Consider the following 15,932-nt stretch of genomic DNA (forward strand, 5'->3'; position numbering starts at 1 on the left):
CATCTCGACTGTATCTATAAAAACAGCGAGTTTTATGGATCGGAGACTAAATTTTCCTTATCGACGCGGAAATGTAGGTCTGCTGGATGAAGTCGTGTACAAATATCAGGAGAAAAGATGGAAGTAGAAAGATGCGATGATTCAACGAATTTATGAAGATCGTAAATGATATCGGCGCTCCTAACGAATGATCATTAAAGTAATGTTCGTTGTTTACCGAATATCGAGGAGTAACAGTTCTTGGAGTCGTAGCAGCAGTATCGACGATTAAACATCGCGTACGGAGCCATTATTAGGTGGGATCTGAAGTAGTGGCGTAAGTTGGAATAGTCCTGATAGGGCGACAACGGGAAACCGTTGTAGGGGTGGTAAAAGTATGAGTACGATGGAAAATTATTCATAGCTGCTCGTTGAAGCATTCTCAGGTCCGTTTGGTGTAACGAGTCCCAGTTCTCCACTCGATGGAGATTCGAGGTAAAAAACGGATTGTTTTTCAATGGAGAGTTCATCGTTCCGACATCGTAGATCGTGCCCTCAATTTAATATCCTTCGTATCATTGCTATTGGTCTATCCGTCGAGATGTATACGAGGTATACATGTACATATTACGTAATGGTCGTGTAGGTATCACAAGTTCTTCGTTAAGCTCAATTTTTTCATTGATTGTCTTGGGGTAGCTTGGATATCGTTGCACCTTTCCACTGTGATTGTACTTGCATCGGATACGTTCGTCTTCGTTCTTCTGGTCGTTAATTAAATATATGATTCCCTCGTATAAAATAGGTTGGCACACGAACGTAAATCTTCCAAACGATCTTGAATTTTAATTCGAATAGAAAAGTTATACTAAACGATACTTTAATTAGGAATTTCACTTTATTATGTTTATAAAACTGGGATATTTTTATCAAATTTACGTTAATTTGCGCGTAGACAGGTTATTTTAATAGCAACGACCGCGTACTTCACCGGAAATTTATCGTCTGCTTTATTCCGACGACGAGTATACGAGCGAAGGTTTCCAGTAGAATAGTACATCACTGGTCAGACGCGCCGAAATGACTCGATCTTCATTCACGCGCGTGCCATTTCGTCGTGAGCATCAGCAACACCGATACGAAATTCGATACCATCGAGCATAATCATTACAAACGTTTACCAAATATCTAAACCGCAATAGAAAAAAAATAAAAAGATGTTAATTAAGTTCGAATAGAAAAAACGACGTTGCACAATGTTTAATATCGTCGGGGCATATCGCAACAAGTCGTTTGTATCACGTTTGCGAGGGTGATTGGAAACTGATCGATTAACAATCGTTCGTTTAACAGGTGGAGGCATTATTAAACGCGGTCCATAATCGTCTCGATTTTCCCAGCGTCGCGCGAACGAAACGGTATCACTTCTCGCGACTAGGCCACGTTCGCGAAGAATCATCGGCCGATCTTTCCATATTGTTACATTCATAACCACCGCTCGGCGTCCCGGCCGGCGCACTGTTGTCACCGCGTAATTGCGTCGCACGCTCCTCCGAGTATGACGTTGCTCGCTCGTCGCCCCTGGAGCGAAAGATCAATGATTCCCCGAGACGCGGCTCGCACCGCTCGATCCCGGAACAACCGCGGCTCGCGAACCCAGCTCATTCATCCTCCTCGTCTCGAATCTACACGTCCTTCTACTAATCGAAGGGCTCCTCTCTTCCTTGCTGTTCCCCCGTGTTCCCCGATACTGCGCGCGTTCCCTCTCACACGTCACCCTCGTTCGCAGGTCGACGTCGTTTTCGACACGACCACGATCCAGGTTCACCGTCGTTACCATCGATCCCGCTTCCCGCCAACAGCAGTCTCTGACCTTTAATAGCCGGTAGGTCGAGGGTCATTGGTATCGGTCGCTGGCTGTACGAAAAATCGATGCAGCCCACCCGCACAGCTGCCCGCCTCTATCCTTTTTCGCAGCGGTTAATTAGCTTCTACCTCGTCTGTTTGTTTTCCTTCCGTTTCCGTGGACGATCCTGGATGCCCGTGGACGCGTGGACGGCCGCCTCACGTGCTCGCACGAGTTCAGACGAACCCGAACTAGCACCGTCCGTGCACGTCCGGGGAACCGCGTGGGTTGATATTCAACCCTGCACCAGAGCCGGCTCACCCCCTCCCTTTCATGGACTTACCTTCCCTCCTCGTTCTACACCGACGTCTCTACTACCCCCACGTTGGGGCCACATCCTTCCTAACCGATCACACTCGAAACGCCGCGCTGAAGACGCAATAACGGGGCAAGTGCCTCCTCCATTCGGAGGATCGCGCGTAGTCGGCCGTTACTAGGGTGGACTCGACGGTGCATCGGAACTTCCAGGAAGGGGGATTGCGTAGGTTACGCGGAATCTTTCCTAGTTATGTACGTTGTAGGTGTTGAGGGTGAATGGGGATGGTTGGGTTTCGAGGGGGATGGAGGTTTAAGGTCGCTCTCTATGCGATCCCTATATTGGTCCACGATTATTGATTTACGATTGATGCGGTATTTGTTTTTCAGAAGAAAGAGATAAATTAGAATATAATGATGTTCACGTTAAAGATAGAGGGACCAGTCGTGATTGATGGGAAATAGGAAGTGATGTAAGAGGTGTATTGATCTATCATCTCGTAACCAGAATTTCGTTCTTCTCTTTGCGAGGGAAGAGAAATTAATTGTTACGGATACGAGATGGCATTACGTAACAGAAAATGTAGATGAATCGTGTGGTTAATTTGTCCGCAGAATTATTATTGTTAAGCGTCTTTATCAACCATTTTTCTCGCGTCTGAATCTCATTTAGTACCAAATGATACGTATAACGAGGCCAGGAAAGCAAATTTAAAGTTTTCTTAGACGCTCCATGAACTGCAATTAAAATGTCGATAGGGGAAGGGTGCTTATAATAGACAGATAAATAAAGAATATGTATCCTGCTTTAGCCATCGATATTCTAATTTTATAAATAGAATTTTTAAGTTCAACTCTAATTTATTTACACGTCGAGTCCGAGAATTTCGATTTTCTCTACATTTCCTGTCGTTTGTCGTAAAATTATTTCGTCTCGTTCTTCGCGACTCCCTTTCACGTCCGCCTAACCACCTATTTTGGAGTCGCTGCGTGACGTGCATTTCCTGAAAACGTTTCGGATTATAGATTCGCAGCCTGCGTAACGAAATTACATAAGCATCGCATTAGGCGCGCGCGTACAATACGAGTGACTAAGACCACCAGTCAACATTGTTGACACCATTATTTAAATAAACTGGCATGCGTTTTGTTGCAAACCGTTTGGAGGCGATCCAGGAATTTTATTTCGACGGATTGTCCGTCCGCTGCGAAGTAAGTAATAAATTCGCGGCGACCAACCAGCCCCGTCTCTAAACACTTTTACGTGCACGCGTAACGATACAGTTACCCGTTTACGGTTTTACAAAGCGGAACAGATGAGGCGTGATTGATGTACGCGCGGTTTCGTACGGCCGGTACACCCCAGGGTAATGCACCGCACGCGGGTTATGAAAAATCGAGGCGGTGAGGGTATCAAATATGGCATTATGGGCGGCAACTAATCATTACAGCCGCGCTGACCACTTTCATGACTCGTTCTGGGTAATCTCAATAAGAAAAGATCGGCAGCGGGTTGCGCTCTGGCCAGACAATGATATACGATCGCTCTCGAAGTGCATGATTACGCTCGATGTTGAAATCACCCTAAGCATTGTTTAGCTCGGTTTACAATTAACGATTAACGGTGACAATTAGGGATTTACGACTCTGGCGACGTCTCGACGACGTCATTGGCAGCGTGCCCCTTTTTTTAATGCTCGGACGCGGACGTCGATTTACACCTTGCCACCTCTTTATCCTCCTTTTCTTTCATTCTTCTATCTTCTTTTTGCGCGACGTACTTCGTACGAAACTTAATATGCGATTCGTTTTCCACGCGTCTCAAGCGTGTAGCAACGAAACGCATTGTTCGGATAAAAAAAGTAGAAAAGGTGATGGAGTAAATAGACTTTAGAGCATAAATTAAAAAGAAAATCATGCGTTTGGAGATAAATGCGAAGGATCTACGCTACGAATCATTTATTTATGTCTAAGCAGAACAGAAAGTAGGATATCAAGAGGATACCTATTGTCAGATACAAAAAAGCACTCTATACGAGCACCATCTATAGATACGATATCGTAATATTCTTATTTGCTGAGAAATTTCGGGAAATAGCTTGGAAAAGGTTTTGAAATCGACGCGAAGGATCGCACGAGGAGCATCCTGTCGGACGAATCGACGCAGGATCGGATACGGAACAATGGAATTTTGTCCATCGACGCACAGCAAGTAGAACGATCCTGAACAAACCTGAATTTCCATGCTAACGATTTCCTGACAACGATGAATGATTGCCGAGCGAAATGCGAGTGTTCCATACTATCTACCGTTTGACGCGTGATCTATCGGGCGAACAGTAACGTCGGCTGTACGCGATTAAAGTGAAATTAGATCGAAGTATTCGGTCGTTAGAAGTTGAAACATGAAAGAAGGATATTAATAAGTCCAAGTTGATCGATCGATTGCTGGGCAAAATGCGAGTGTTCCATGCTATACATCGTTTGCCGAGCGATCCATCGACGAGGCGTAGATCGTGGCGGCTCGTAGCAGCGCGCGATGGAACTCGGAAAAATGAATTTCGAATAATCGATAACTCGTCCAGGTTGATCGATAAAAGTTCGATCGCTGGGGGAATTGGTACGTTCAAAGTGGCGGTTCGATCGAGGAAAGTTGAACGCGTCGAACGAGGGGGCGAGTTACTCGTCGCGCGCGACGCATCGGTGTCGTTGAAAACGTGGAAAAATTGGTAAATGATTCCTTACCGTCGCTACTACATCGGGAGTCGACCTTCCTCCTTTTCAACTTGAGGTCTTGAAACAAGCTCATGTTGTCTAGCTTACACGGGCTGCTCGTAAGGGTCATAATTCCTGGAAACAGAACGATGGAAAGAGGATTAACGTTCAGCGAAAAGAAACTGGAAACCAGCAACGTCTAATAAGTAACCGACGGTAACGTACGATGACAGGATCAAAGGATCGCGCGAATCGAAACAGCGGTGTACGTCTCGCAGCGTCCGCCACGAAAAACGTCTTCATTAATCGTGAAACGTCCAGTCGCGTTTCTCTTTGCCTGTACTACTACAGTGATACGATTAAGTTTCAACGAAGATTTCATGAACTAAACTACGATTCGTGTAGCAGTTATTTACTCGCACGTTTCCTTCTGTTATATTAATTATAAATTGTATTGTAATCGTACAATTTCGTAGCTTCAAACTAAATTGATTAAGTATCTATATTCTCGAATTGAACTTTATGCTTCGCCATAATGGTACAGAGGGAAGTCATCAACTTTTAAGATTAAACGTGTACAAATCAATTTTCGTTTAAGTCCACGAATCATTACCCAACACGTGAAGGATTAACCCCTTGGCTACTGTGAGAGCGCATATAAGCGCTCAACACAGTTTGGTTTTCTGACACGGAGGGCGCGTATAAGAGCTCTAAATATTTTATCTATAATTATTCCGATAGATCTCATTTTAATCAGACGAAAGTGAATGCTAATTTCGCTGTTACACGTTTCGTTAATTAAATATTATTTACAATGAACATACAAATTTTAGGGATAATTGTCTCTCGAGTGAGATTCGAGATCGCTGTATTCGCGTTCGGTAATTCCGCGACGCGGTTTAGCCAGTTCCGCGGCGCGAGACGCTCCTCGAGCAGCAGCCGCTGGAAGTCATCGCGGCTCGCTCGAGGATATCGGCTATCGCGAAGAGAACGGACTGAATGTGAAAGTATACGTATGCCGGACGCACGCGTTCGCGATTACAGCGAACGCATAGTTCGCCATTAACCCCTCTTTAGCCAATAGCGTACAATTGGATCGTTGCATGGCAGTGTCTTTGAGCGGTGTCTGACGCGCGAAACCCAGCGGTTCGATGCTGATTCGTCTTGCGAGATCGAGTCGTGGCTTCACGGAATCGCCTAATTTCGTTTGCGTGACAACGAACGAAGGCAACAATTGGGGACGCCTAGCTGAGAAAGCCATCGCGTCGCGAGCGACACGATGTCCTTGGTACTGCAACGAACAGTCGTTTCAAATTCATGCTTTAACGTTGAATGTTGAAGCTCGTTTTCGAGCATCGCGAGCAAAGTTCGAAACGTCGAGGAAGGAATATCGTCTTTCTGACGCGTGAAGACGCATCGGCTCGATTGGCGTGATCCACGCGGTTCAATTTGTACCACAGTAGAACCAGATCGAATCGTGTATTTCGGGCTTTACGTACGAGCGGATAAAAGCTAGACGAGGAGTCGGGCACGGTTTGACTGGTGCACTAGGTCAGTTTAATAATACTCGTTCACTCATCCAGAGTATCCTGATAATGATAAATCGTGTCTTATCGCCGCGTGCCGGCTGTTCGTAATTAATGGCCGGCCAAGACGAGAGCCAGTTTTGCGGTCGTACACGAGAGAAATAGTCTATGACACACCATGGGTCGTTTTAATAAACGTGATGTCGCGGATAATACAGGCCAATCGTATGCGAACGGTTGTCTACACAGTTATGTGTGCGGCGACGTTTGATTCGGGCTCTGACGCCTGTTCCCAGTGCTCTTCTCTAGGATGCGACACTCCACATAAATCAATATCGATTGGCATCACCATCGAAGCGTTGTTTTTCCTCGTGCTACGAGTTTTCTTTTTTGGCGATCAGAAATTTCTATTTAAGTCGGCTTTATTTTTGGGTATATTCCTGACATTCGGAATAGGAGATTTGCCAGATGGGAATTAGAAATTAGCATCCACATACGTCCTCTCGCGTGCCAATTTAAGATTGCATAATGCGATTCTATGAGAAATGTTCATTAGATGGCGCTAAAGACGACGCGGTCCGCGCGAACGGTGCGTATCGTTTCAGAAACGCGCGTTGCGTATTTAACTCTAGGCTCGTTGCTCGGTTTATCCTCAACTTTGCGGGAGCTGAAATTTTCAAATGTCGATAACCGATCGATCACGCTCGCTGACTTTCAGCCGAGTCAAATTTTCTACGCTACTCTTAAGCAAATAAGCGCGAGAAATAAAATCGTGGAACAACTTTCCCTGTCACCGTCAAGTGCTCTTGCAGTTCAAGCAATTTCTCTTGCCCACAGCCGTTCGTATCCAACGATTTCATCTACGATCTCGTTTAAACAGGATCGATGATAACACGTTACACGAAAGAAATTTCTGGCCTTCTGCATTTTACTTACACTCGCATACGTAAATCGCATGTAAATCTTTCCGTGATTTAAAAATGTTAACAGATGACAATTTCAGTTAGAAAAATTGTAAGACATACACTGGGACGAGTGGCAGTTTGCCAATACTCTGTTTAAATAATTCTAAATTGTAGCAGAACATGAGGTTACGTATGTTCGCCTAAATATATTAAAGATATATATTAAAAGATAAGTATTTCTTTCGTCTTCTAAATTTGATTAGTCATTCAGGTGATTAATGCACGAGAATGTACGCGGTTCGGACTATATCTAGAACGACCAATGAGACGAAGTATTCGAATCGATTCCAAGAGAGCAACAAAAAATGTAATAATTCCATTACAAGCAAACACGCGTGGAGATTAGACGCGAAGGCGTGCAAGTGCCCCTAATCGTGTTTTGCGTGATACTATACAGAGTACCGATACTCAAGAGCGCGGCAATTTAACGCAAAATATCGATTCCCGCCCTCTATCCAACCTGTCCTATATTTATCGTGGATATACGCTTTCCGCTCGGCGGTATCTGACTCGATTACAAGAATTGGACTAGTATTCAACAGAAATCGAGAAAGATCACTTCAAATCATTCTGTTTAATTTGATACAATTATTCTAGCTAAATTATCGTCCTGGTCTAGGTTACGTAAACTTACGAATAGCTAAACATTCGCGATGAAATCGCGAAATAATTAAAGTGCGCAAAATGTTCAATTATGGTCGTATCTGAAATTCTTTTTTTTCCCCCCGATTAATTACTTTACGTAGAGCAGCGATCCCAATAAATGCGACGGCACTCGAACACGTAGCTACCGAGTTCTCCTGAGGAGTATTTGATCAGCTTCCGAGTAAAGGTGAACTGCAGTTCCAAGTAACCCCTTTGCCGCAATAGGGAATGTTAGAAACATCAAAAAACCTACAAGTTCGCGACGAACTTGGCGAACTTCGAACGCGCGCATTTACACGTTATTGCGTTCAATGGTCACATTTCTGAATTGAAAACAACATAAAAGTATCAGTTATTTAGAAGAATAATAAAAAACTGAGAAATTTTTGAAAAAGGATATTCGTAAATAGACAAGTTTTGTATGGTGCTAGTGTTAAGAAGATTAAAAATATCCGAACCTATCCTAGCCCAACGAAATCGTTCGGAAAGTCCATAAAAAAAATCGGGTATCGAGCGGCGTTGTGAACGCAGCGTAAGCCAGCGTTTCGTAGCCACGTGGGCGAGTGTGCGCGCGGTGATCGTGTGCAACGCCAGATGGCGGGTACGTGCCACGACACCACCACACGGAAGGGGGCGCATCCACGACGGTGCGGCTGCGCGCGTACGCACACACTGGCGCGAGGCGGCGGTACCGAGCGCGGCCGCGGTTGTATAGGTAGAGAGATATATAATATGTACGCGGTGCAGCGGGGTCCTTGCTCCCTGGCGTATGTGGGTCACCAGTCTCACACACGCCACTATTCTTGCGTAACCAATGCATGCACACGACCGAGAGCCGCCGCGCGCCACTGCGGCGTGCACATGCACACACCAGCGAGACGGAAAGTGCAGCCAATGCACTAACCTACGGTCTCTTCTTGAGAGGCCGCCGGCGATCCTGTTGTGTATACGCCGCTGCTACGACGTAGATGCGCGCGCGTGTAAGTGCGCCGGGCACAAAGCCACGCAAGCACCGCTATCTCGGCCAAGCTTTTTCGAGGTTCGCGCTTTACCCCGATACTCGTGGTATTTGCTTCATTAAACGCGACGCTGTCGCAACGAAGAAAAGAGGGACGGCGAGGAGGGCTCTTCAGATATCGTTCTTTTTCCTTTTTTTTCACTCTCTCTCTCTCTCTCCCCCCCCCTTTCCCTCCCCCGTTTTTTCCTTTTCCGCCAACCGCTCGCGTGGCTACGTGGCTTTTAATTGAACGTCGGACGTCGCTCGATAATTGGAAAGTTGTGTAACGCGTGTTATTATCACGGTTTAGAGGCGTTCAACTATATGGATACCTAAGCGGGATCGAGAGTCGACGCTGGGTTTTGTAACAATTGTTTTCGTTTTCCAGTGGATTTTTTTCCTCCTCTTTTCTTTTTATCAGCAACGTGGCGCCACGATTAATTTGTCCGGATGAAAAACGATGAGTTTCCGAATCGAGAGCTTTCTCGCGTGATTTGTATTCCGTTCCGTAGGGGAAAATCTTGTGGTATCCAACGATGGATGCGCGTGAAGGAAGCGAATACTGGATTACCATACATTGTCCATGGAATTGTTATCAACCGATTATTTTCATTTGCGAATAACTTTAATAGATATGTTGACATTTTTCGTAATTTACAGTCTATTTTTAGTGCCGCTATTATAAGCTTATCTTGCGTAACTTCTCCTTCGCAAACAATAAAAGTGAAGTTTACGTTTCTTCCACGATATTTTTAATGAAAGGTAGAATTTGTTTCAAATTAAGGCATTCCGTTTGATAGAACGCGAAGGTGTGTACTCGTAAAAATGATCCATGTTCGTAACGTTCGGTAGACCTACGGTCTAGCTAGTTACGTAACCGAATGAAAGGTTAGAGATTTTGTTTTACATAACTGGAAAGGAAAAATGTACGACCGCGGCTTCCGGGCAATCGGTTACGTTTTCCACGGCATATCGATATCTTCTCGCGTGTCGTGCATCGAACGTAATTATTTTCGTCAATCTATTCCCGTACGGTTAACAGCGTGGTAATCGTAGCTAGAACCGCGGCAGGAAGCGGATTGCGTAGTACCATCGTCCTACGAGTGAATGAAAAGTCTGAATAATTGATCGAACGTTTAAAAAAATCGAACGCCACGGAGTTCTGAATCACTGCCGTGACTCAAGACTTCATTCTAGACTTCGGAAAACATTTTACGCAACTAGATCCCGTGTAACCCACTCAAACTTCAATGTCGTTATGTACGCGGACGACAGAAACTTGATTCGGTAATGTTTCCATGCAAATGTTTTATTATCTTATTGTGTCGATCTGGTACCGCGTATCGTTACTTCGCAACTTATCGCATGAATAAAAATTATTTACCGTTTATTGTTTCACGACAGATAATCCATCAGAACTAATAAGAAGATAATAGGCTCGCGTGCGTAACAGTAAAGTGAAAGAAAAAACGCATCGCATAGAATGGAAATAAACTTCCGTATCGCTTTGGAAAAAATATTCGATCCGATTGAAATGGCTGTCACAAAATGGTCGTGGTAGTCAAACTTTTTTAATCACAAGTTACACATGGTCACCTCGAATACTTCGAGTAGAAGGAATTAAGCTCGACGAGCTAGTTTCATTAATTTTTTTCTCGTAATAGAAAACCTTGTAAATTGCAATGCGACACATTTCCGTCGAGTCGCGCGGTACCATCATCAACGGGGCCGCGTAATTTCACGTACAGCGAGTAGATTTTACCGCTATAGGGGCCGGCTGACGGTGAAAGTGACTCTCCCACGCCATGACATCCTAGATCTACCGCGTCCCCACTCGCCGCCGTGTCTGACTATAGGCTATCCGTTTCTCCTGCTCGGAGGCTCTCTTCCTATATCCCGTCCGCGGTTAACTCCCGTTCGCCGCTGCTACCGCCACGCGATTGGCCGCCGCGCCGCGTCGCGCCACGAGGAAACGAATTCTTGACAATGGTAATGAGTCGCGGATAAAATAATACCGCGTCGACCGGGAAACTCTCCCGAGGCGTTCGGGATTCGAAAGGGTAGCCGTGGAATCGATCAGCCAAGCCGCTTCGGGACGCTTCGCGGCTTTGGGAGTCAAAATTCTAGGCTGCAGAGAAAGTTGGCTGGGAACCGAAGAATATTAACACGTTGACGTAAATACAGACGTCCAATGCTTCGAACCGTAGACGCAAACAACAGTTATAGACGTCCGCCAATTTTTGGGAACATTTGTTAGAAAAACAAGTAAGTCGGGTCGAGACGTGGCTTAACGTTTGCATCGAAATGCGTCTTCGCGGATTCCATTGTTTTTCGATTACTAAGGTATGGACGTTTCTTTTTTAACGCAAGTGAGAGTGTTAACGGAATTAGTTTCGACGAGAGGGGGAAGTACGCGTTACACACGAGCGTTAGATAATAGTTGCAACGGAAGAAGGCAACTATTGTTACTCTGCTCGGATTATTAGGATACTCAGATAGTGGGTGTTTGGATATGGGAGCCAGGACTGTGTTATAGGGGAGCCGCGTATCGCACGAAGCGTAATAACTAGATTGGGGATGCATCGATGGGAAATTTGAATGCGCATAAAACACGCAGGACGCGTATAACCTTTGAGAATAGTAATAGAACGTAAAATATACGCGTAGTAATATTCATAACGCGGAACAGATTTTTGTTAACATTCCATTTGCTCTGCTCGCGATCTATGAATATATATGAGTTGGCGCGAACATCCGCAATTTGGCATGACGAATGACAAGGTTAGAAAAAATTCGAGGAACTTCGCCCTTCCCCCGAAATAATCCGCCCCCTCCTCCCCCCCGGAGCGAATAAAATTCTCGGTCCCGTGCAACGCGTCGGAATATTTATAGAACGATGCACTTATGTAACGCAATCTCGTAGTTGACTGCGAGAGAAATCGAACGTGTGAAAAGTCGTGCGGCGAGCTTCGCGCGTTTTATCTCGCTCGCGCGTTGGTACCGTTATTTGAAAAAGCGAGTTATCGCTTATCAGAGCGAGTCCTCACGGATGTGGAGCCTCGTTTCCAACGTGTCCACCTTCGAATCGACTTATCGTACGAAGGGAAACGGTTCTGCCCGCGTAACGGTACACCAGCCGGGAATACCGATTAAACTTTTTCGAACCGGCCCCCAAAAACCGTCCCGTTCTCTCTTTTCTCCCTCCGCCGGCGAACATTTTCAACGAAAGCGAAGATTTCGTTCGCGCGTGCGTTACGCGAAGCGCACAGCTCACCCTTGACAAAAGAACGAAAAAAAAAAAGGAAAAAGAATAAAGAAAGAGACGAGCAAAAACGATAGAATATCCCAGTTTCACGGTTGAACGTCTCGCCTCGAAGGAGCTGCCTCGTTTCTTCCGAGTGGCGCAAAAAGAGGATCCCCGGTCTCGCCACGTTCACCGAACTTTCTTTCTCGCGCGGCGAAACAGAGAACGGGACAGAGGAAACGAGGAGGAGAGGAAGACGAGAAACTCCTCGCTTCCTCGAGCGTATATCGCGTTATCTTACCGAGTCCGGAGCAAGGAAACGGTATTATCTGGTAAGAAAGTTGCCCGCGCGCGTATCAACGACAATAGGCCGGCCGGTTACGGTCCCCGTCAACGTTCGCCAATGGTCGCGGGAAGGAGAGCGTCCCAGAAGGGTTGCCTGGTTACCCACGCGCTGGATCCATCGAGAAGTTTCTCCCGTCGTTCGCGCGACAATAGAATTTTTCTTACGTGTCACGCGGTCGAGACGGAGGGAAAGAGGAACGAGAAGAGTCGACGGGGAAGCTGAGGGAGAGAGAGAGAGAGAGAGAGAAAGAGAGCGAAAAATAGAGGCGCGTAAAGACAGATAACGGGAAAGAAAGAGAGAGAGGGAAGGAGGAAGAGGGAGCTTGGCGGCAGAGGGACAGGAATCGTGTCTCTCGGATGCTCGTGAGTCGGGCAACCAGTGAGAACGGCCAGTGAGAGTCGGAGAGTTCGGTACGTTGAACCTCCGCAGTGAAAGTTTCTATTATACCACTGGCCTTACCTTACTTTTCCTACGGCAAGCTCTGCCGTGTTGTGTCATAAGCCGACGAGCGGCGATGGAAGCACATCGAAATTCTCTCCATCGCCTCCGTCGTGTCCGTTGCTTACGCGCGCACACGTCTGGGAGAGCCAGGCTAGCCACGCGTCACCCAGTCTAACCACGCTCTTTTCGTTTTTATCCTGTTCGTCTCTGGGAACGGGACCTCCAGTCGGATTGCCGGAAGTGATCCGAGTGACTTTAGTGAATTTCGTGGTTCCGCAACGGGGGGAACCTGTTCGATCGGAACGAAATCTCGCTTTCGCATGGTTTTTCTAGTCATGTTTCTTTTCTTTGTTTCTTTTACAGAACAGGTAGAGGAAAGTGAGTCAACCTAGTTTGTTCGCGACAGACTATTTTCAACGGATGCTCGACATATTCGATTGTAGCTAATCGATGCTATTAGAATTATCTCTTTATGAATTTTCCCCATTTTTCTCGTTATTATTCTTATCGATAGTATACCCGCTTAAAGAGTATTTCGTATATCGTTATCGAGACCTTTAACTGGTACTTTAACCCTGATTTTCGTGCTGTTTAAAATCCAGTCGCGTTCGCTCCCTTCTTATCCAAAAACTTCGCAGTTTCGAGACGAATCTAAAGGAGTTACTATCGTAACGCTTAATTTTGCATTTCAAACTATACGCATCGACGCTTCGTTTCTTTGGGAACTGAGGAACTTTTCCCAGGAAACCAAGAATAGACTTGAAAAATCGTAACACCAGCGTCGAGCCTCTTTTTCTGAGAAGACATTAACCCTTTCGGTATCGAATACTTTGAACTTTGAAACTTTCTACGGACAGCACCAGTCATCGATGTTTATGCCACTTTTTCGTCGATTAATTGTAATCCGTGTACGTCACGCTTTCTCAGAGAATTGACAAACGAGATTGGAAATAGAATACAATAACATTCACCGGCGTTGTCCGCGTCTATTAAATTTCACCCGAGTAAACCTGGCAGGGAGCGTCATCCGCGGAGAATGCGTTAACGAAACTCGTATAGGTCATGGGATTATTTATAACAAAGCCGTGTGTAACACATCACATTCCTCATTGCTGTTGGTCAACCGTGTCATCGTACGAGTCCCGAGCGTTTTCGTCCGATCAGCGCATAGCTGTCTCCGAGAGCCGCCGTTGCAACACGTCGTGTCGAAACATCAGGAAGCCCACCGGAACGTTTCTATTCGTCGTTGACGAAAAATCGTTATTGCCCCTTTGTGGAAGGTAACGCGCGTGAAGTTCACGCGGTTACGAAACGTAACGTGCAAACCGAGAGCTCCCCGATAGGAGGCTCTTTGGGCTGTTGCAATCTGGAGCAAAAGTCCGCGTTGTTGCGAAGCTACGAGGAGAGCCCCGTAGTCCCAGGTTTCCATCGTTTACGCAACCGATCGTGCTACAACCACGGCCTATAATCGCTTACGATCCTCGTTTCTAAAACGTTCCATCGAGACCAGCCGGCCAGCCGAACTTCCGCTTTCGATCGGCAAAAACCGCGAGCCGAACTTTAAAATTCTAATTAAGCTGCTTTCCACCGAGGGGGCCGAGTCGAGTCGAGTCTTACGCAACCAGCTTTTTCGCTTTTTCCTCGAACCCGTAATACCGACTCGTGAAATTGGCCGATCGGCTCCGACTCCTCGACGACACGACGAGTCGCTGGTGCGCGCGGCCCGCGTCGCAACTGCGATTCGCAATTAGCCAACCGTGCAATTGTGAAATCGCGTCGCGGTGTTGTTGACCCGGACGGAGGACTCTGACGAACTGACACCTGCTCGCTCCTCGGGAATCGATCCCCAACGGTAAAAGAGATGCTCCCTTACTCGTCCGATTGAAAACAGTACTCCTACCTAGGTGACGACCTTGTAGAACACTCATCTTCGCGCACATGGTATGTCACAGTTTAGAACGAAACTTCCGATCGGAGCCGTTACTTATCCAAACTTGGTCGATCGTCGATCGTTCCATACGCTATCGCGCGCGTACCCGCGGCATCGATCTCCTCTGTAATTAAACGCGCGCGACAGTTCCGTTGCGCGTCGACGCATCGTTCGGGGCCCACATTATTCGCGATCCTCCTCGTGGAATCACTCCCGTCGAGTCTCGCGTCGATCGTCACGCGGAATCGAGACCTCGACGGCACACTGCACCGGTCATCGCGCGACGCGACTTTTCACCGAAACGAGGGGAACGGCTCACACGCGATTATTCCGGACGAGTCTGCCTGAAGATCGTCAAACTCGCGACAAACCCGCACGGAGGGCCGGAAGAGGCGGCGAAAACGCTCGTGCCGCGTACCAGCCGAAGTGAACGCCTCGCACTGCCCAAAGTTTTTGGGGCAGCCGGTTGCGCGGGCCACGCGATCCACCGCGAGCAGTGGATCCACGGTGTTGGGTGGTGGTGGCACCAGTGACCTCGATACCAACCGTGGCCCTCCAATCCAAACGCCCAATGCCAAAAACTCGACACACGCGTGTGCACGCGGGAACTTTCACTCTCGCGCGAACTTCGTCGGCCTTACCGCTGGAGGATTCGTGGGCTCGGGGCAACGGGAGCCGTCGAGATGCTCCATGGATACGTCCCGTTTAACGCTTTCGCACCTGCGCTCGCCGCGTCTAGGAATTTCCATCTGTTTCGTTCTCGTTTTAAAACGAGACAAGAGTTGGAGTAGAACTTAACTCGAGAAAGGATCGACTGTGCTGAGAATTATGTAGTTTATTTTTCAACGATAGATTCGGTTACAAGTATTGAGAAACATGAGGGATGGTAAGGGGTTGACGATGCCAAGCGTACGATACGCTACACTTCCGGAAACGATTCCAAATAGTACGAACAAAGGGAACCAGACATCTCATTCGAGTTG

At 46.7% G+C, this 15,932-nt stretch overlaps 1 protein-coding gene across 12 annotated transcripts in view; it reads right to left on the reverse strand.

Annotated features, from left to right (window-relative positions):
* Hr4 (nuclear hormone receptor 4) overlaps positions 1–15,932 on the reverse strand; it is a 165,841-nt gene that overhangs the window by 15,327 nt on the left and 134,582 nt on the right. For 5 of the 12 annotated variants that reach the window (XR_013102130.1, XR_013102131.1, XM_076899580.1 and 2 more), the window contains exon 1: positions 218–673. Coding sequence is in view for 10 of the 12 variants with exons in the window: in XM_076899580.1 (XP_076755695.1) it covers positions 218–509 (292 nt within the window). In the remaining 2 variants the exon portion in view is untranslated. Of the gene's footprint in view, positions 1–217; positions 674–4,885; positions 4,991–14,919; positions 14,940–15,932 lie in introns of those variants that run through there. The other 7 variants (XM_076899584.1, XM_076899585.1, XM_076899582.1 and 4 more) reach the window with 2 other exon arrangements.

This window comes from Xylocopa sonorina, chromosome 8 (assembly GCF_050948175.1).
Source record: "Xylocopa sonorina isolate GNS202 chromosome 8, iyXylSono1_principal, whole genome shotgun sequence".
Lineage (NCBI taxonomy): Eukaryota > Metazoa > Arthropoda > Insecta > Hymenoptera > Apidae > Xylocopa > Xylocopa sonorina.